A 23,209-nucleotide genomic window follows, 5' to 3' on the forward strand; every position below is an offset into this window, starting at 1 on the left:
CTCCACCATCTCCTCATTGAACGACTGGCGACCTGTAGCCCTGACCCCCATCGTAAGCAAATGCTTCGAGAAGCTGGTCAGGGACTTCATCTGCTCTGCACTACCCGACTCACTGGACCCTCTACAGTTTGCATACCGCCACAACAGGTCCACTGATGATGCCATAGCCCTGACACTACACACTGCCCTGTCACACCTGGAGAAGAGAGACACGTATGTGAGAATGCTGTTTGTAGATTACAGCTCAGCATTCAATACCATCGTTCCCTCGAAGCTGGACAGGAAACTGCAGGATCTAGGACTGAGCAGCTCCCTCTGCAGCTGGATCCTTAGCTTCCTGTCTGACAGACGCCAGGTGGTCAGACTGGGCAGCATCACCTCATCCCCCATCACACTGAACACTGGTGCTCCACAGGGGTGTGTACTGAGCCCTCTCCTGTACTCACTCTACACCTACGACTGCACAGCCACTAACAGCTCCAACATCATTGTGAAGTTTGCGGACGACACTACAGTGGTGGGTCTTATCACCAACGGTGATGAGACGGCTTACAGGGAGGAGGTCAGCGCCCTGACCCACTGGTGTCAAGACAACCATCTCACCCTCAACGTCGCAAAGACAAAGGAGTTGATAGTGGACTTCCGGAGGTGCCATTGAGAGCGTCCTCACTGGATGCATCACCACCTGGTATGGCAACAGCACCGCCTACAACTGCAAAGCTCTCCAGAGAGTAGTGCGGTGCTCTGAACGGATAATTGCAGGTGAGCTTCCCTCCCTCCAAGACATCTACAGAAAGCGCTGCCTGAGGAAAGCGGGGAGGATCATCAAGGACTCCAGTCACCCCAGCCATAAACTGTTCAGACTGCTTCCATCAGGAAGGAGGTTCTGCAGCATCCGGTCCCGTACCAGCAGACTGAGAGACAGCTTTTTCCATCAGGCCATCAGACTGCTGAACACGTCATAGACACCTCAGCTTCACTACTGGAACTTTAACATTATGCACTCCACACTGTATATAAATGCCACTTGTTTTGCACATATTCAACTCTGTATATTTTATATATTTTATTATTATTATTATTATTATTATTATTATTATTTTTTTTTTTTTTTTACTATTTAATTTGTAAAAATGTGTATACACACACACACACACACACACACACACACACGTAGGAAAATATTTAGTATACACACACACACACACACACACACACACACACACACACACACACACACACGTAGGAAAATATTTAGTATACACATCCAGAAATGCATACACTATTATATATTGTACATATATTTATTAGTTTCAGGTTGGCCATTCTTGTATTTTGCTCGTTTGTGTTGTTGTGTTTGCACATCTCTGTTGCTTGTGGGGCTCGCACACAAGAATTTCACTCGCATGTGCTGTGCCAGTGTGCCTGCACATGTGATGTGACAATAAAAGTGATTTGATTTGATTTGAAGTTTAAACACAATTTGATTTTTGATTTTCTTTTTTTTCAAGACTGACTTTGATTTTGACTTTTCTTATTTTTTCAAGCATTACGTCTTTGATCATGTTTATGCAGTGCCCTGGGTTATTTTCTACGCATGCGCGTAGCAGAATCAGCCTGTCAATTCGAAAGCAAGCGAGGGAAAACTGCTGTGGTAGGTTTTTCACGTTTATTGACAGCGTGTATTATGCTCTTTCATTATAATGACTACTTCAGATTCGTTTTCGGATTTTCTTTTATTAACTTTAATTAGTTTGCAGATAGTTTGTTCGATGGGCGTTTGACGTCGTTGTACTTATGAAAAAGCGTGTGTTGCGAATCACCTTGTTGTTGAATTGTGCTATACAAATAAACTCGCCTTGCCTTACATCATACACAGCACATGCCCAGATGTTTTAATAACAAGCAGACTGCATTCTGGAGTTCGACCGACATCTAAATTAGTAGTATTATTTACGTAAAGAAAAGCAAGTTTATTTAGATCCTCTTTGTCTTCCGCGTGTCCACAACTTCTCAAAGTTTAAGCCATAAACGTGCAGCATTATGTGTCTAATATTATCCGAAATTCCCAGTACGAGGTATATATTTATAAAAAATATATGTATAGTATCTTCTGTTTCATTGCGTTGTTGTCCAGATCAGCAAAATTTAAATTGAAGCATTTCTGAGTGGAGTTTGGTTTGGGGTTATTTGAAAAACAGAACTTATTTCTCGCTTTTCCTTGTTTTCTACCTTAATCCATCAGGTTGCAGGGTCAATAAGAAGTCTTTAATTTTCCTTAAATAAGTGCTAAATGGGTTATGAGTTCGTGTTAAACTGGTTATGGGTTCACGTTAAACTGGATGCTAGCAAAGCTGCTAGTCTTTGTGGTAGTGTTTGCTAGCTAACGACCTCGTTAACAACTTAATTCCCTGTGACATTAGTTGAACGGAAGATAATATTACAGTACAACAGCCCGTTGTCAATACCCAAGTAGGCAAGTTTGTACTTGGTAAGTTCACTTGGAAGTCCAGACTTCCGAGGACTCTACACAAACTTTACAACTGGAAGCGGGGAGTACTTGATGACGTCACAGCTCTGCTCAGCTCACAGTGTGTTTTTACTGCCACCCCCTTAATTTTATTGTGATCAATACTTACAGAAATTCCTCTGATACGCCTAATCACTAGATTTCTTTAAAAACAGTTTATTTAGGAAAGTGTTTTTAATCACTTTGGCAAAATGCTTGGCTATAAAACAGCCATCCATGTGAAATTATTGGGAAAGAGTTCAGTAAAGACTCATTATTTACATTGGTGTGATCTTAGAAGATGGTAATGAACTTTATGCCACTATACTGAAATAAATATTGAATAATCAATATTCATTTTCAAGTAACATACGTATTTGTGTAACATACATGTAATTATAATCTTATACACCTCCACCTATTCTTAGTCTTATTCATAACCATTATTTTATTATTATAATTTGCCTTCTAACATCCATAGAATTATATGCTCTTTTATATCATCTATGATCTGCTTCATAGTGTCTAACAAACTTCATACAGTTAAGCATTAAGAGTCCCTACAGGACTGAAGGATAAACTTCATCTCTCTCAATAACACATTTGACCTGTATACATAGCTCACACTATGTATTGAACAGAAAAGAAACAGATCAAATGTTACAATTACTTTATATCTTATACTATTATTCCTAGACTCTCAAAACTTACATTAAACAGTAGGTATTAACAATAAAGTTGACTAAATATTAAAAAGATGTAATTTGGTCTTTTCCAAAGAATAAATTTGCAAATATACTGACAGTTCTCCACGGAGACATAAAAATTAAATAAAATACTCAGTTATGAATCTTAACTTTAAGCTCAGGCAAACAGATTTCGCTCAGGGAAAAATGAAACACTGACATAAACCAAACATTGATTATTAGCCATAATTTAAGTGAATTATATATTTTTGCAAATGTTGTGCTCCTCTCATCATGCATATTGAAAAATAGCCTATGCGTACTGGCATTCTTGAAGTAAAGGTGCAAAAATTGCATTTGTTTCTTGTAGAGAGGAAAGCTATGCTCCTTTGCTCCTTGTTTGTCATGAAAACGTGACAGAATTTGAATGTTTGGGAGGAAGAGAAGAGTAAACATATGTACACAATTCGAATGTGGTGTGTTTAAAAAAAAACCCAAAAAGAAAATATGACACTTTTTAAACCTTTTGGAGCAACTCTCACTGGTAAAGACACAACAGACTTTAAACTGTTATATTTTACTGTAGCTACTACTGTAGCTTTATGATATTTAGTTAAGAAATACTAAAATAATTTAGATGGTTAAATTATGACTAAAACCAAATGACACTTTAGTCAAAAGACTATCATTAAAACTAAATTAACATTAGCTGTCAAAATTAATACTACTAACTTGTACAAGAACTGATGACTCAGTGGAAACAAAGAAGCTCTAATTAAGAAGCTCTCTTTAGAGGTTACCTTTTCTGCTGCTCCTGGCAGCAGCGATGACTGTTAAATTAAAAACCAAGAATATACTGTCTGCTTATTCTGTCTCTTTAGCAGTAAGTGGTTCTTCATTGTTGGCTAGCTGCATTGAAAGGGGAGAATCTACCTGTTAACCACAATATTTGGGTTTGTTTATATTGTATATATTTGTTTATAGACATTTTAAATGAGGACTGTGGACAAGAGCTGTTTGAGCGAGTTGTGCGCTAGTGGTTCACAGGACCCACAAGCTGAAGTTCAACACTGTCCCCCTTTTTTGGGGGGTTAATTTTTGGGGTTTGTTTCTGTCTTTTTCACTGAGTTGATTGTTCTGTCACAAGTTAGTTAAGATAAACTAAGTATATTAGCAGCAAACAACCAACCGAGTGATGTCACATTCAATACTGGCACAAACTGGTGCTACAGATGCTCTAAAAATGTTACATTTAACCCTTTTTTAAATCCTAGCTTCATGGACAGTGTTAAATTGATGAGAGTATTTTTAGAGTAGGGGTTCATAGTGTAAATTAGCCTTAATACATGTAGTGTTTCATGGACACTTTAAGATGCACTTGATTTACTGTGTTTTGAGTGGTTGTTACTGTTGTATTGACTTATGACATATGACTGTTCAGTTGGAAGACATTTCTCTTCTCCAGGATACGGACTGTTTCTGTTATTAGCATTTTATTAACTAATGCACTATTGCTTACAAAACATTCCACCAGGTGTGTGGCAGGCAGCATCTTCCTAACTTCAGCCATCTATCGGATTTGACTCCCTTTGGCAGAAGTTTCACATTGGGGAAAATTTGAAGTTGATTACTTTTACAGAAGCATGGGTTGGCTATTAACAGACAATGCTTACATTGTAAGTGCCTTATGATGCACATTTATTGTATTGGTTATTTACTTTTGAGATGGGTAATTATTCTCTGATTTTATTTCTGATTTGAACAACTGTTGATGGAATTACAAATGTAAACACAGCCTATAAGAAATTCTATACTTATTTAATTACAATTGAGTACTTACCTTGTATTTTGTTAATTTTACATTGTCCCTACATTTTAAGAAAAAGAACTGATGACTTATGAGAGAGTGGTCCAAACTGTTTAAAATGACATGGACTATAAAACTCTGAGTCACTGACCTAGGCCTTTAGGTTAGATATGGAATTTTAACATCTACAGCATTATAATGTCTTGTTTTCAGCAGAATAATATTTTTCATAAAGCACAGGGCAAGCTTCAGAATAATAACATGCTCGCTTTTCTTCATTGCAGCCACCAGAGAGTAAAGTGAATAGTGACTAGGCAGTTTAGTAGTTAGTGGTAGTCCCTAATAATAAAACATTCTCAAAGAAGAAACTTTGATAATTTGATAATGTATTTACAAAAGCAGGAGTGCGCCTATATGAACTTGCACATATATGTGACTGTCCCTTTCCCCTCTTTACCACAATGAATCTAAATTTTGTAGCAAACAATGAATAACTGTTCCCATTTTACCTGGTCTTATCACTAAATATTTGTGAAAGAGCAAAAGAGCTCACTCATCCTTTTTTACCCACCTGATGGGAGGAAAAGTCAAGTTCCCCAAGGCTTTTTAAGTGGTGACCACTCGCTGTGCCATAATTTGCATGGTGTGTGTGTCTTGTGACCTGCTGCTGGACATGCTTATGAGACAGTGAGGACATTTTACTTTCATGTGGCTGCAGCTTGATGAAAGTGAAGAAATTAACAATTTTAAGTATTAAAACCAACAAAACTAAAAATTATGTGTATATAAAATTTTAGGGACTTTGTCAAGTGTATGTATAGTTCAGGGCATTTTGGCTTTGGCTTCCTCTGTATAATTAGCTTGTCTCCCCCACAGACATAAGGAGCAGGCCCAAAAAGATATCAGAAAAGTCAAATGAAGATAACATTAATGGAATCATTGTTATCTTTCTAAAAAGACAACATAGTGTGACTGTGTGTCTGTGTTTTTCTTTAAAAAAGAGGAAAGGAAAACTGCTTCTACTGCTGTATTGTCTATATGCTCCCAGCACATAGCTTTCCAACATTATTTTGCTTTAATATAGAGTATCACTGTATATGTTTAATATGAAATGAATTAAAAGGGCTTCTCTATATTGTAAATCATATTGTTGAGATTTTTAGATACCCTGGTATAGCCACCTAAGCGTAGGTTGGTCTGCTGCTTTTGAACCTGCTAGCCTCCATCCAGAAATACTTCTGTCTATTGACCTTGATGTCCTTGACCTGTCTCATGCCAGGTTATTTACCAGCTCAATAACCTGTGCATGCAGTGAGTGTGTCTGTTTCAAAATGGTTTGGATGAGCCACACTGCTGTTTAAATAGTGATTTGAAGCTACATAAATTAAAGCTGAGGCTTGGCACTTTTAATATAGTATTCATTTCTATACACAGATGCTCAAATTTGTTTTTTATAAAGCACATTTAAACACAACTCACTGACCGAAGAGCTATACAAAAGAATCAGAATCAGAATCAGAATCAGAATGGGTTTATTGCCAGATGTTGAGGTTTACAACATTAGGAATTTGCTGCGGTGCTTCAGTGCAAACAATAAGAATTAAAGTGCTATGTAGAAAGAAAGATATGTGCATGAGATATACATGAGATATATACATGAGAATAAGAATTAAGAGTGCTACGTAGAAGGATATATACATGAGTGCAGGTGGTGATCAGTGCCAGACATGAAATGATGCAGTGACACAGCGTAGGGTCATGTGTTAGTGGCGGGGACAGTCATGTGGTTATTGTTCATGTGTCCAACAGCAGAGGGGAAGAAACTGTTCTTGTGGCGAGAGGTTCTGGTGCGAATGGACCGGAGCCTCCTGCCTGAGGGGAGCAGGTCAAACAGACTGTGTCCAGGGTGAGAAGGGTCAGCTGAGATCCGGGCTGCACGCCGCAGTGTCCTGGAGGTGTACAGGTCCTGCAGAGATGGGAGTCTGCAGCCAATCACCTTCTCAGCAGAGCGCACAACACGCTGCAGTCTCTGTTTGTCCCTGATAGTGGCTCCAGCGTACCACACGGTGATGGAGGAGGTGAGGATGGACTCGATGATTGCAGTGTAGAATTGCATCATCGTCCGTGTTGGCAGGTTGAATTTCTTCAGCTGCCTCAGGAAGTACATCCTCTGCTGGGCTTTCTTGATGACGGAGGTGATGGTGGGCTCCCACTTCAGGTCCTGGGTGATGGTGGTACCCAGGAAGCGGAATGAGTCCACAGAGGTGATGGGGGTGTCAGTCAGGATGATGGGGGGGAGTGGAGCTGTGTGCTTCCTGAAGTCCACAATAATCTCCACTGTCTTCTGGGCATTCAGCACCAGGTTGTTGTGGCTGCACCAGGACACCAGACATTCAACCTCCCTCCTGTAGGCAGACTCATCCCCGTCAGTGATGAGCCCAATGACGGTGGTGTCATCTGCGAACTTGATTAGCTTGACAGACTGGTGGGTGGAGGTGCAGCAGTTGGTGTACAGGGAGAAGAGCAGAGGAGAAAGAACACAGCCCTGAGGGGAGCCGGTGCTGATGGTCCGGGAGTCCGAGACATTCTTCCCCAGCCTCACGTGCTGCTTCCTGTCCGTCAGGAAGTCAGTGATCCACCGGCAGATGGGATCAGGCTGGATAGATATGGATATGGACAGAATGGATAAAAATAAATGAGTGAAATGATAAGAAAGAAATCAAATGCATTGTAGTAGGTGCTAAACTGATAAAGGCAAATCAGACAGACTCAAATGCCAATGAATAAAAATATGTTTTAAGTCTTAAAATACTGAACGGAGCTGCTAGATGGTTCACTTTAATCATCAGATTGCTGTTTGTTCTTGAGTAGATCATTTTAGTTCAATTGCAGCTTTTTTGAGACAGATATCACTTTATACCAAAATTGGGCTAAAAGGGACTTAAAAAGCTTCATAAAGCTCGGAGAACTAAAGAATCTAAAAATTATTTTACTTTTTTGTGACGAATGGCCATTTGATTCATTGTTAATTTAAAAATAATAACTAGAGCAAGTCAGCAATTCAGTGTCTGGTATCAGGTTATACAATGTGTAGTGAAAAATGATTGTTACTGTTATTTTTTATTTAATTTAGATTTTGGTTGTGGAAAAGAATCTTTATGTGAGATGGCAGGAGTGGATGCGTCCAGTCTTTCCCTGCATGTCCACAGAGAGCCCATGACTCACTACTGGAGTGTAGTTTTAAGTGATTTTTATAAACTGTGTTCTTTCATTGCGATTGTTGTCAACACACTTCATGTGCTCAGCACTCAAAAACGGCTCCTAACTTGATAAAAGCCCCTATAGGATACAGTGTTTGGCTCAGTCATACTTCAGTAAATCACAATGGCTTATGAGGGGGGCCAGTCAGTACCTATATTATACTGTGTGAATACTGAGCATCCTCCCACCCCAGCAGTCATGTCTCCAATGCACTTCTGCCACACTCTGTTTATGGTTCAGCGGTGAGCTGGTATTAGGTGGTTCATGTTTGGGGTTTTCAGTGATGCTCTGAGCAATAGGAAGGCTGTTGTCTAGATGGGATGGCAATTCCTACATTTGGCAGGGATCAGCTGTTGTCCCGGTGCAGCTGACTGTTGGCAGCCGGCTGGTGGCCTCTGTGTTGCTTCTTTGTCGGTGAATCCTCCTCCTGTCAGAGCAGACTGAGGATGACTAACAAGAGTAGCTGTATGCAGCTGTCATTATGAACTCATCACAAAGCTGCAGGCCTGTTCTTTCATTTGTAGGAAATAAAAACAACCAACTATTTAAATGCATTTAGTTTATGTAGAAAAGTAAAGGCAGTAATCACTTTTAGGAACATCTCCTCTTGACTTTTATTGTTCTTTTTAGAGGTGATGCTGCATTTGTTGATAGGCTTTATTTTGTTTTAAAATATTATTTTCAATCCAGTTTGGGTTCACTTAGTTTCCAGAGTAATTTTACTCATTTGTTTAGTGTTATGGTTTGAAAAATGGTTGGCTTTGTGGACATTATTTGTTTTTAAGTCTGTTGTATGAAGGTTATTTGTCAGGCTAAGATTTAGGAAAATCAGATTTTTTTTCTAGTTGAAAGTGCTAAATAAGTAACTCAAATAACATCAACCCCCTCATAAATTTTACCATTCAAAAGTAGCTGAAAATCTGCCAGCACAGCTGCCACTCCTTGTCTCGCGAGACTGGACGGGTCCTGGCTTAAAGTTTGCTCAGCTTTGTGGCAAAGGATAAAATAACTGCCAATGGGAGTATATGATGCCTGACGTTGCTGGTAAATGGGTGTGAAACGGAACAAGTAAATGCATTTATGAACTCAACCCATTTTGACTTCTAAAATCCGCTATTTGCATACCAGAGTTTGCTTGTAAACCTTGCGTACACCATAAAGAAGAGCGCGCAGTTTACTCTTTGATATTTTTACATGATTTGTAGTGGTGTGCAGCATTAACCAGTTAAATAAAAATTATGGACTATTTTTTGGTGTTTGAACTAGAGGTGGGAATCACCATACATCCCACGATACGATATTATCACAATACTTAACGCACAATACGATATTATTGCAATTTTTAAAAATATTTTGTGATATATATTCATTTTCTCTAATATCAAAGTCTCACACTCAGTCTTTCTCTCATTTCAGTCAGTTTTATTGTTGACAAACTGAACGGTTTGTATTACAGTCTAGTCCAACTTAACTGAATGCAACCATCTGGTATAGCTATTCTGAACTATGCAATTTATGAAAACTATGCAGCCCATTCAGCAACTGAAGAATTTGAAAGTAAATTAAAACAAAATATAATTTTACATTAAATAAAAAAGTTTTAAACTTAATTAAAATAAAACATGTCTTAAATTAAAATAAGTAAACTGTCATGTTTATTGCTGCCAAAAAACAAGTTAAACACATTTGGACAGTGTCAGGATTCTTGCTCAGAAAAAGGATCAACATGCTCTGAAGTCAGAGCATGTTCCAGTCCACAAAAACTTTTTTGTAACAAAATATCGATTTCTGCTGTCCCTGTATCGATACATGATTAGCAAACAAAATATCATGATACTACACAGTATCGATTTTTTCCCCCACCCCTAGTTTGAACTGAGTTGCCAGATGAGTAGCCCTGCCACAGGCCAGGCTGATGAACCTACAGGTGTAGGTGAGCCTGTGAACACAGAGCAGCTCTGAACTCATGAATAAATCACTCATCCTACACTAATTCAGGCCTCAAGCTCCACCCCTTGGGTTTAAATCAGAGAGTTTTATTTGATGGTGTTTTTTTACCCTTGTTGAGTTTCCACCTGACTGAGCAGTTGAGCACACGCTCTGCTGAACAGCTCGTCTGCCTCGCAGGCTGTTCCTGCTTTGCTGTCTTCTCTTGGTTAGGGTACCACCAAGGGACTCGCCAGTCAAATGTGCTTGAGATAAAACTAACCAGCTCTGACATGAAGCAGCATGTTACCTGCTATGAACAGGGCCAATACTTTTCCTGGGTTTTTCTCTGAAATGCCTAAAAGATTTGAATCCTTCTGCTGTACTGTTGACATGGATCTGGTGGTACCTGTCACAGGTATGTTCAGGTAATGAGTTGTCTGTGGTAGAGGAAGGTTCAACCAGACTTTAAACAAACTGATCACACAGTGGATCAGTGTCTGTCAGCTGCTGCGGGTTCTATATTCTTGGGCGGATGACACATTCAGGTCTGAAGCTGCTGACTTTCACTTTTGTCAACTGGATTGGTGGCAGACTGGAATTATACTAAACTTGTCCTTTTTTATTTTATTTAATTTTTTCTATCTCAGCCTCTCAGGTCTCACCTTGATGTCATGCCTGTCCATGTGCTGTTGGAGGGTACGGGGCCTCAGATACCAGCACATCTGACCAGGATTCCCATCTCTCTCATCACCACCAGCACAGATGTCACAGACAAAATAGTCAAGGTCTGTTACAGCAAGCCTAAAAGCAAAATATATAAAGTGCCCATGAACGTGTGTGTGTGTGTGTATGTACACAAATAAGATCTGTGTGTCCCAAGCAATAATGGCTTTGTACTGCTCTAGCAGAATGAACATTGTGTGATGATGGTAAATGGCCTGGTTCTTATATAGCACTTTTCTACTCTACCTGAGCATCTCTCATTGTCACAAGCACTTTTTTTCTACATCACATTGCATTCTGTCTAACATTCATACTCCGATGAATGCATCCGGTTAGTATCTTGCCTAAGGCATGCAGACTGGAGCAGGGATTGAACCGCCAGCCTTCCAAGTAGCTGCTTTAACTCCATAAATACAACCACCCAGACTCACCCAGTATAAAAACCTGCAATCTTAAAGATTACATAAAGGAGTTGACATCGTTTGTGCGCAAAGCATGTATAGTCCTAACTCTGGAAAGTGTATTAATGTAACTAATAGACTTGACCTGGAAGTTGCATCTGAATTTATTCATATGTGCATATATCAGTGTTTTATATCTATTTAAATTTTTATGATTGTGGCTCATGAAAATCAAAAATCAAGTATCTCAGATTATTAGAATATTTCCTTATATAAACCAGAAATGGATTACAATATAGAAATGTCAAATTTCTACAAAGGAGTATCAGGGCCACTTTAAGAAAAGAATATTATTGATCATTTTGAGAATAAATTCAGTTTAGTTGTTAAAGTTGAGTTGTAAAGTTGTAATTCTATTTCAAGAAAAAATGCTATATTAAAAAAAGTCGAAATGCATAGATTACTGTTGTTGTTGTTTCAAGCCAAACTGCCAGGGGCGCTATAGCCTCTACAAAATGCCTTGTGTAGAGAGTTAGTGAAACAAATTGATCACTCGTCTTGTGATACAACATAAATATTCTTTATTGCACAAGGTGTAACCATTGATAGCCTTGCATCTGTCCACTGCCAGCCATTTCATTTTGGACAAATTCTCTCTTCTAATTTTGTGTGTGTGTGTTCCCCCCCCAATCTGACCAGGCGCAGCTTTTTAAACCATCTTTTCAACGTCCATATATTGATCACTACAATATGTTTGTGTGCTAAAAGAGAAATCATTTCCTTTCTTGTTACTAAAACTGGTTCTGAAGTAAGATTAACTCAGAGAATGTAACCGTGGCGGCTTATGTTGGAAGAACAGCTGTAATCTCTACATTTTCTCTTTTTTCTCAATAGCATTTCAACTTTAATCTCAAAATGATCAATGACACTTCCCCACTGTTTTTCTTTCCCTTTTTCTTTCTCCCTTTTCTTTTCCCCAGTGAAATCTGTCCCGTGTTTAGCAAGTGAAAATAAAATTAAAAAAATCAATAAAAGCAAAGGTGAATCAAATAGACCATTACGGCAAGGCTGGGATGGTCCATTTGGTAAAGTAAATCCATTGGGCATCTTTCTTTGCCTTTAGACAATAATTCTGATGGCAAAAGAGCCAAATGCGACAGGCGAAAAAAAACAAAAAAAACCCAAAAACATCAATGACAATGTTTTTGTTTTTTTTGTTCTTTTTTAAATTGTGACCCTAAAGCTGTCTGTATGTTCATCTATATACTTGCTACTTGGTTGGGACTCCTTTTCCACAAATATCTACCTCAGTGTGGTGTGCCATTACCTTGTGGCACAGCTGAGATGTTACTAAAGGCCACGTTGCTTTGATAACGGCCTTTAGCTCTTCTTTATTTTGAAGTTGACATTTACTCATCTTCCTCTTGACAGTACTCCATAGAGGCCCTGTGGGGTTTAGGTCATGCAAGCTGGCTGACCAGTCAGGGTAACAACATGGTAGATATGGTAGAAGTTTTGGCACTGTGGGCAGGCACCAAGTCTTGCTGGAAAATGAAGTTGGCATTTCTATAAAGCTCAAATCATCACAGACTGTGGAATTTTGACACTGAATTTCAAACACCTTGGACTCTAAGATGAGAAAATAGACTGTTGCTCAGTGGTTCAAAGGCTTTTCAGATAAAAGTAAATTGTACCTCTTCAATCTTCACCCAGACTCCAGGACCTTGATTTAGAAACAAAATCTACAAAGATACTTGATATTAGGAATGCAACAGTGGTAGCTCCTTTCCTGAAGAAGCCCCTTTCTGTACGTGGTGGTTCATGATGCACTGACACCAGCCTCGGTCCACTACTTATGAAGCTTCCTAGTTTCTTGAATTGACTTTTCTTGACAACCCTGTCAAGACTGAAATCATCTCTGTTGCCTTTTGACCTTTTCCTAGCACACACTTCTCTTCCAGGCATGTTTCAATCAAAATGCTTTGATATAGCACTCTGCCAACAGTCAACTATAATGAGAAATAATTTGGAATTATTAGAATTAAAGAAAATAAGACCTGAAATGTATATAGATAAGGTGACAAGTTCAGAGTGCATTTTTCTCACTTTCTAGCTTCCAGTCCCCATCTTTTCATGATTTAGAGCACAGCAGTGATATAAGCACAATCACCTTTTGTCCTCTGGCCCATTTCTCAAGGTCTTATTAACATTGCTTGGTTTTCAGATTTGGCTTTGATATATTGACAGGAAATTTTGCAGAACGTCAGTCACAGCAAAATGCTTTTGAGTTCATTTTCACATCAGGATTTTTTTTTTCAATTTACAGGGGAAAGTGGTTCACAAGGGGCCGCTAGTGCCATTGAACAATGACAGTTTTATCCTGAAGATGGTCATCCAAGGTAATGTTTAAACAAGTATTAGCTGTCCGTCAATAAATTCAAATATGTGTGTGTTTTGTCATGCCTTTACTTACGGTTCCCATTACCTTCCATGTGTTTATGATAATGTGGTGGTTGGTTATCATGTCAAAATTTAGTTTCGTTTAGAGAGACTTTTGCACTCGACATTGTGTATATAAGTGTTTGCGTTTTATTTTATTTTTTCATTTTATAATTTGTTTTTAAGTAAGACACTGTTTAATTACATCTGACTAAACAGATTTCTTGTGTTGTCCAGCAGTCGATTCAGAATACGAAGAAATTTAGTTTATTATCGCACACACCAAAGAGAACTAGTATACCCTCTTTAGGCATCTATTACAATAGTTTCCCAGTGTTAGTTATAACTAGTAATTCAAGTAGCCTAATAGTGTAGCTCTAGCTATAGTTGCTGTACATAATATAAACTATCAACTGAATTTTACCATGAGACCCATGTTCTTCATCTTTCACTGGGCCTGAGTTCAGTGTTCTCATTTGGAAAAGAGTGGATTTGCTCACTTAGGGTTTTGAAGTTTCTGCCTCAGGCGGAGGAGTCCACATACATTATCTCAGCTTCCTATTCATGTGTAGAGGAAGAGTGGAACAGAAGATTGAAAAATGGTTTGATGCAACTATATGAATTTGGTAAAGAGCAGAAAGCAAAGCTGTGAATTTACAGGTTGATCAGTGTTACTACTGTCACCTTTGCCCACAAGCTGTGGGCATTGACCAAAAGAAAAACAATGCAGATGGAAGCAGTAGAAATAAGTTTCTTTCAAAGTGTGTCTGGACTAACCTAAGCGTTGGGGTGAGAAGCTTGCCCATTTGTAAGCGGCTCAGAGTAGAGCTACTGCTCCTCCACATCACAAGTTGAGGTGGCTTGATCATGAGATTAGGACACCTCCAGAATGCCTCATAAATGTGGTGTTTCAGGCATAGCCAAGGACTATTGGCTTTTGTACTTAGACTGCAGCCCCTGCAACTCGACCCTTTGAATTTACCTTTGCCCTTATCCTTTCCAGTTTTAACACATTCGTATGATGTTTTCCAGAAGAAGATTCCATGCTGAACAGCTCATCTCAGAACTCATCTGTCAATGTTGTTTTGTTTGGATCACTGGCCAAGAACTTCAGTCAGTCTGCCAACCAAGGGGTAGGTCTCTGAATTAGGGCTGTGCAATATGACCAAAATCTCATATTCCGATATAAGAATTCTATCGTCCCGATAACGATATAAATCACAAAAATGTAACATTTTCTGTAAATTCTGTGAATCTCGGGCAGCTCGACTTGCTGGAAGTGTTTCCAGCTGCGCGTCATGTAGCTGGAGTCGAGTGTTTTAACCGATGCATGAAACGATACATTTTTAGACATAAGTTGTAACAGCCGCCGTTTTCTTTGTGAGTATTTATTACACGGCGTGCTGCGGGGAAAAGCCTGTTCTAACGTTTGAGTCTAAGGTTTATTTTTTACCACCTGCCGGCTCTTTTTTACTTCTCATCCGTAAATAATCTGCTCTTTCACGTGATTCAGTTTATTTTGAAAGGTCTCAACAGGATCTTGAGCTTTATTATGAAAGGTTTATGTGGAACACAAACAAGCGGAAACGCGATGTTGTTACCGTCATTGTTGCTAACAACAACACATAAAAACAGGCGCTTGTCTGTCAGTAGTGTGGTTATATAAAATATAAGAGAAAGAGAGAACTTTAAGAAATTAATATAGCCACTACAGTGATCATCAAAACGATGAGAAAATATTGCCGTAAACATTTTATTTTGCGACACCACGAAACAAACGATAGCGTAAAATGAAACGATAGATGTTTTTTTTATCGTCATCCGATATATATCGAACAGCCCTACTCTGAATCTTCAAAACTAAGTCATTTTAGACTTTTGTCTTCACAAAGCATCAAGGCTGAATGAGATGGAGTAATAAATGTTGCATTTTAAAGTTTGTATTATTTACTAGGGGTGGGGGAAAAAATCGATACTGTGTAGTATCGTGATATTTTGTTTGCTAATCATGTATCGATACAGGGACAGCAGAAATCGATATTTTGTTACAAAAAAAGTTTTTGTGGACTGGAACATGCTCTGACTTCAGAGCATGTTGATCCTTTTTCTGAGCAAGAATCCTGACACTGTCCAAATGTGTTTAACTTGTTTTTTGGCAGCAATAAACATGACAGTTTACTTATTTTAATTTAAGACATGTTTTATTTTAATTAAGTTTAAAACTTTTTTATTTAATGTAAAATTATATTTTGTTTTAATTTACTTTCAAATTCTTCAGTTGCTGAATGGGCTGCATACCGTATTATCACGACCATAAGACGCACTGTACTAAAAGGCGCAGTCTCAGTTATGTGTGCCATTACTGTATTTAACACACACATAAGGCGCACTGGACCATAGGGCGCATACAAGTACCGTATGCGTATTTAAAAATAAAGCGGGAGCAAACCTGAGTTCGGTACCTTACTCACATTTTTATTACCAGTAATCGTCATCATCAACAACAGACAAGCATACAAGTGTGCGTATTTAAAAATAAAGCAGGAGCAAAACAAAGTTTGGTACTCACATTTTTATCATCAATCAAACCCATCAAAGTCCTCATCCTCTGTGTCTGAATTGAACAGCTGCGCTAAATCTCCATCAAACATGCCAGGTTCACTTTCTTCACTGTCAGAGTCACTTTCCGTGCCGTGTGGCTCCTCGGAAACGATGCCGGCTTTTGCGAAAGCTCGAACAACAGTGCCAGCAGACATGTTAGCCCAAGCATCTACAATCCATTGGCAAATTGTGGCGTAACTCGCCCGGCGCTGCCTTCCACTCTTGGTGAAACTGTGGTCTCCATCGGTCATCCATCGCTCTCAGGCCGCTCGCAGCCTTACTTTGAACGGGCGGTTCACACCGATGTCCAGCGGTTGGAATTCCTTTGTCAGGCCTCCCGGAATGACAGCAAGCTCACAGTTCCTTTGTTTCACTAGTTTTTTCACATCGGCTGTGAGATGGGCACGCATAGAGTCACAGATTAAGAGCGATGGTGATGCGTGGAAAAAACCACCTGGTCTCCTTACATACACCTCCCTCAGCCACTCTTTCATCATTTCCTCATCCATCCAGCCCTTTTCATTTGCCTTAATGATGATTCCTGCTGGAAACTTCTCTTTAGGCAAAGTCTTTCTCTTAAAAATCACCATAGGCGGCAGTTTCTGTCCATTAGCATGGCAGCCAAGCACAACAGTAAAAGAAGACTTTTCGTGCCCCGTTGTGCGTATCGCTACCGTGCTGGTCCCCTTCTTCTCCACAGTGTGACTCACCGGGATGTCAAAAGTGAGCGGTACCTCGTCCATGTTTGTGATGTGGCTGGGCTGGATGTTTTTGTCACCGATGTGTTTGCTGCAGTAGGAGCAGAAGATGGCCAGCTTTTCCTTATAATCCGCTGGAAGTTGCTGCGCTACCGTAGTCCTGGTCCGGATGGAAAAATGGCACCGTTTCATAAAAAGTGAAAGTGAAACTGCTTTTAGCCGAATGGTGACCGTCGAAACGCTTCTCCCGCTCGTTCTTTGCTCGATGATCCACCGCTCGAGTCTTTCCTCCAACTCGGGCCACCTCGCCTTATGTCCGCGGAAACTCAGCTGCGTTTTCTTGACCTGCCGGAGCTTGTTTTCTAGCTTCCTCCATTTGCGAACCATCGATTCGTTAATCTTAAATTCTCTCGCCGCTGCTCGATTTCCATGTTCCTCCGCGTAGCTGATGGCCTTCAGTTTAAACTGTGCTTCATAAGCCTGTCTCTTTGCCATTTTCAGGGTTGCGCCCACACTTCATCCTTTAGCGTTCTCATGGTGTTCTCTACTACGTCCTCCTTACAACACACAGGGCGCACTGCGCTATAGGGCGCGCCGTACTTTTTGAAGAAAATCTAAGACTTTTAAGTGCGCCTTATGGTCGTGAAAATACGGTAGTTTTCATAAATTGCATAGTTCAGAATAGCTATACCAGATGGTTGCATTCAGTTAAGTTGGACTAGACTGTAATACAAACCGTTCAAGTTTGTCAACAATAAAACTGACTGAAATGAGAGAAAGACTGAGTGTAAGACTTTGATATTAGATAAAATGAATATTGATAAAGTTTACCTTTATGTACAGAATCTGAATATCGCAAAATATTTTAAAAAATTGCAATAATATCGTATCGTGCGTTAAGTATTGTGATAATATCGTATCGTGGGATGTATGGTGATTCCCACCTCTATTATTTACATTGAAAAACTAAGGAGTGGTTTTGTTAGAAACATCTAAAAAAAGACAGCACAGTTCTGGAAAAACATTCTTTGTACAGATGAAATCAAGATCAACCTCTACTAGAATGATGGCAAGAAAAAAGTTTGGAAAAGGTGTAGAACAGCTCACGATCCAAAGCATACCACATCATAAACACAGCGAAGGCAGTGCGATGGTTTGGGCATGTATGGCTGCCATCGACACTAGTGTTTATTAACCCTTTCATGCATAGTGGTCACTACAGTGGACAGCTATTCAAAGACTGTTTTTATTGTACTTGTGTCAGTGTTGATGGTATACTTGTACATAAACCACTACATTGGACACTGATGTGTCACTCAATACCCTGCCATCCACTGGTCGTTTAATGTTACTATAGATATATGACATGTTTCATTGTAATTATTGTTATTTAATCCCTAATTATTCATCTTTTCATGGCTAAAGATGAGGTTATCATAAATCATGCATGAAAGAGTTGATGATGTGACACAGGACAGAAGCAGCTGAATGAATTCTGAGGTGTCTGTCTGACATACTGTCTGCTCAAATTGAGCTAAATGCAGTCAAATTGATAAAGGAGTTTCATTATACAGATGAACAATGTCCCAAAACATACAGCCAAAGCAACCCATGAGTTTATTAAAGCAAAGTAGTGGAATATTCTTAAATGGCCAAGTCAGTCACCTGATCCCAACTGAGCATTTCACTTGTTGAAGGTTAAACTTTCGATAGAAAGGCCCAGAAACAAACAGCAACTGAAAGCCGCTGCAGTAAAGGCTGGCAGAGCATTAGAAAGGAGGAAACCCAACATCTGGTGATGTCACTGAAATGAAGGGATTGTGTTTAAAAAATTGCTTTAGTTCCCCACATTTTTGGTGCAATCTTTTTGTCCAGCCCACTGAATTAAAGCCAAACCGCAACTGCATCTGAGTTGTTTACCTAAAATTTACTGTGTTAATGTACAGAATCAAAATTAGAAAAAAGGGATCTGTGTCCAAATATTTAACTGTATATTTGCTATTTCCAGTCAGTACTGTTTGCCAGTGTTACAAGTGGCTCTACTTTGCAACAAAATTGGGAGGCCACACAACTAAGTTACGCATTAACTATTTTATTTGCAAAAGGTAGAAACGGGTCATAAATCAGTAAACAGTGGTGAGGTGTTTGCTTGAGGGTCTATCAGACTGGGAGGCTGTTTACCATGTGAGGAGCAGCAAGAGAAAAACATGTCAGTGCTTTATAATGGCCTTTATTATTAGCTCCTGATGACAACCAGTTGGCTAGAAATTCCTCGTTCCTTCCATGAGTGACATAACCTAACAAAATAGATTAGGAGGCTCATCACACCATTTAGAAAAAAATGTTAAAATAATGTTCACATCAAATGTCTTCACGAAGTCTAAGGAACACAAGCCATATCGCATTTTTGACCAAAAAGATTTGGCTTTGGTTTTATTTGAGCTGTTCTAGCTGTTATTAGTGAGTTGTTATTAGTCTTTAGTGAACACTTAAATGCAGGGTTTGGGATTTGCCAATGATTGCCGCAACTGTGAGAGACCAAATGAAACTATCCATAATAATATTTTTTTTGTTATTTCTGAAGTTATTCAATTTATCTATGATGTTACTTTATAAAAAAAAAATACTTTTATTCATTAAAGACTAACCCCTACAGTAAATACATTTAAGGAATACTGGCAGATGATTGGTTTAGAAACTGCCGACCCTCACCCATCTTTTATCTTGGTCTAATTATTATGATTAATCACTGGCTCTCCCATACAATGTCTTTTGTCCTGTCTTCCTCTTCTCACCGCCAACTGGTCGTGGCAGATGGCCGCCCCTCTCTGAGCCTGATTCTGCCAGAGGTTTTTTCCTGTTAAAAGGGAGTTTTTCATTCCCACCAAAGAGAGGGTGTTCAATACCCTGCTCATTTGAAACTAAGAACTGACACTTACAGAGTGTTGAATGAGGAACAATTTTTGTAATGAGTTGTATTATGTTATTTCCAAATGGAAATTAGGGCTGGGCGATATGGTCTAAAATCCATATTGCGATATAATTTGAAGCACGTGCGGTTACGATATATACAGCGATATATTCTTTTCTTCTGTATAACGTATTTTCCACACTATAAGGCACACTTAAAATCCTTTAATTTTCTCAAAAATCGAGTGTGCCTTATGTGTGAATTCTGGTTGTGCTTACTGACCTCGAACCGATTTTTGACGTGCAGAAATCTGTTTAAAAATGTTTTGATGGATTGTCAGAGCATTACGGCTGCCGTAGTGAGGAGCTTCGCGGAGTAATCTGGGTCCAAAACTCCGTCCGCTTCAGGTCCCAAAGTCAAACGAACACTGAGAGTTAAAAAGTCTAAATTCTTCCATCTTTAATAAAATCATCAGCATTGCTGCTTTACCAGGTGTAACAATTAAGTTTAACATCCATGCATCCATGAAAACAGAATTTATTAAATTTAACGGAGTTACAAGTTAACGGGAAGTTAGCTTGCTAGTTTCCACCTAAACATGACATACCATGTTCTGACTGAGAGATTTTTGAAACTAATTAAAACGTTCAGCTCTGATACCACTTCCAAAATAATGAAGACAGAAAACTAAACAGCAGTGGCGTTTCCAGGGTTACAGAAGTTGGACTACCTGGTATATAATGTTGTGCTACGTGATTGCTAGCGACACAGCTACGTTAGCATAACATTAGCACAGTGAAGCTGGAGGATGAACACCAACTTTTTTTTTTCCACTCATTAAAAGTTAACGTGAGGGATTCTGGTGGTCAGGGACAAATGCAATTGCATAGCAGGATGCTGTACACGGGCCAAACTTCAGTCAGGAGAACAACTGAGATTATTCATCCACAATACGAGGTTAGTTATTAATATACTGCAACAACATGGGAATAGAGCAGCTGCGAGAGAATTCAACATTAATGAATCAATGTTACGGAAGTGGAGGAAGCGCAGTTTTTGCCTTTCCCCGTATTTCAAAAGTGCTTCATCTCTTTGCTATGACTGTCGATCGGCATAATTTGCAGATGATAATGGTTTTACCTGCTGCGATGCTTTCGATCAAAACAGGCACAGCGTGATGGCATCATCAACATGCCCTATCACGGTATAGTCAAAATCTCTATCATTGGCCAAATTTATATCGTTTCTATCGTACATCGTTTCTATCGCCCACCCCTAATGGAAATTATAATTTTCTTTCATAAAACCTGTTACTTAAATGTGTAATGAGCTGAGGGGCATTCGTGTGATTTGTGGATGAATATAAAATTATTTCTTTTTTGTTTTGATTAGCTGAATCACTTTGCACATAGAGTATTTGAAGAAATCAGTGGTGAGTTGTGTTTGTGTCTTTGATTGGTTGAAGTAATGGAAGCTTATGCTCTAAAAAATACAATAGTATAAAGTATACGTTATCAATGTTATCTTATGAATTTTATTTTATTGTAATAACAAATATTTGCAAAGAGCAAAGACTTGTCATGTCTCCAGGACATGTCTCCATTTGGTAATATTAAAGACTGGATTTTAACACTTTAAATAGCTTTAAAGAGTAGACTTTAATGGTGAGTTCTGTTCTGTTCACCTGATTAGTTCCTCACGTTTCAAGTGTAACACTAAAATATCTCGGTTAGCTCCTGTCAGTTTTGCTCCAGCTCACTGTGACAGTCTGCTATGATACTGTACTGTATAACATCTGTGACATTTTTGCAGAGTTGAATTTGTTTGTGTCCAGGGCAGAGACATTGAGTACATCAACGATAATCCTCCCCAGCTGCATATCACTATGTTTTTGGTTTCCTCACAGTAGCATTTTCATGGAACTCAAAGCTCCCATAAAGCTTGTTAAAGGCTGGAAGTCATCACAGCTTGAGCTGTTGCACTCAGCCATATATCCCAAAGATTTTGTCAGGCTGTGTCTCTGTAACATGATTATTCAGAGTATCTGCTGTCCCCTTGTCAGCCCTGAGGGGAGGCTTTGAAGCCATATTGGGGTAGCTGACATGCCAAACAAAAGACAATCTACACTTTTCTCACCAGCTTATCATCTGTGGGATGTGTTGACATCTTGCTCCCAACACAAAAGTCTCTCAGGGCGCAATATTTGCTGCTCCAATTCTCCCTCTGGAAGAAAAGTTGCATGATTTGTCTCTCAGCTCTCTGGGTTTAAATTTCTGATTTCTCCTGTTATTGTTTTTTTAATCTTGTGTTTTCTTACAGGATGTAGTGGTGGCCTCTGGCTTCACTGTGGGCAAATCTCCCACAGTTCATAAGGACAATCTGCACCCCTGTAACCTGCTGCTAACAGAAGATGGAGCCTGCATTTATGTAAGGACCAGTAACTAATATAATGTATACATTAGCATTAGGCATTAATGCAAAAATTCTGTTTCATATTCACAATTTGACAGTTCTTTGATGCTCCCTGTCTTTAATTTATTCTTCAGAACTTTTTATATATGTTGACTCATATATTTTCGTGTTTAAAAAGCAACACTAATCATCCCTACATCAATTTTCTTAACTACTTGTCCAATATATGGTTTTCGAGGGCTGAAGCCTATGTCAGCTGACATTGGGTGACAAAAGTAAAAGGGACTAATGTAACAAAAAATTAAAAACAAAATATATATATATATATATATTATAAAATTATTTTTAAGTTCAATAACTCCATGATGTTTCATCATAAATAATCAAGATTATAATATTAACTGAAACAGGGGTCGGCAACCTTTCTGATGATGAGTGCCATTTAAAATTTCCTCTGAAGTCAATGTGCCATATGATTGCATTAGCAATAAATTTAATAACGCTCTGTCTTAACAGTTACACACTATATAGAACCACTTTATAGAATTATATTTGTTCGCAGATGTTGGCAGCTATCAGCGAATAGTTATCAGCTATTTTGAAACAAAAAAAAGACACTTTTTATCCATAACAAAGACTCCATAACAGCAAATGAACTGTACAACAGAAAATACAAATGCTATTTATGGTCTCCTCACAACAATGATAAGAAAAATAAACTGGGCCAATATGGCATGTTTGTTAATACACTCTGATCTCTGGTCTCCCACTCAGAGACTCAGGTCTCCAAGTGTCCAGCATTCAGACGGCTACCTGAGGACACTCATGTGAG

General features: G+C 38.9%; 1 protein-coding gene across 7 annotated transcripts in view; it reads left to right on the forward strand.

Moving 5' to 3' along the window:
- The first annotated feature begins 851 nt into the window (after positions 1 to 851).
- pot1 (protection of telomeres 1 homolog) overlaps positions 852 to 23,209 on the forward strand; it is a 58,053-nt gene continuing 35,695 nt past the window's right edge. For 5 of the 7 annotated variants that reach the window (XR_015130303.1, XM_086299639.1, XM_086299641.1 and 2 more), the window contains exons 1-5: positions 852 to 1,654; positions 10,840 to 10,977; positions 13,643 to 13,715; positions 14,788 to 14,888; positions 22,285 to 22,392. Coding sequence is in view for 6 of the 7 variants with exons in the window: in XM_086299639.1 (XP_086155765.1) it covers positions 1,598 to 1,654; positions 10,840 to 10,977; positions 13,643 to 13,715; positions 14,788 to 14,888; positions 22,285 to 22,392 (477 nt within the window). In the remaining variant the exon portion in view is untranslated. The remainder of the gene's footprint in view (positions 1,655 to 10,839; positions 10,978 to 13,642; positions 13,716 to 14,787; positions 14,889 to 22,284; positions 22,393 to 23,209) is intronic. The other 2 variants (XM_086299640.1, XM_086299644.1) reach the window with 2 other exon arrangements.

The sequence above is a fragment of the Aulonocara sp. 'chitande type north' Nkhata Bay genome, linkage group LG7 (genome assembly GCF_057382095.1).
Source record: "Aulonocara sp. 'chitande type north' Nkhata Bay isolate Kocher_YH1m ecotype deep benthic linkage group LG7, A_spYH_male_GT1.1, whole genome shotgun sequence".
Lineage (NCBI taxonomy): Eukaryota > Metazoa > Chordata > Actinopteri > Cichliformes > Cichlidae > Aulonocara > Aulonocara sp. 'chitande type north' Nkhata Bay.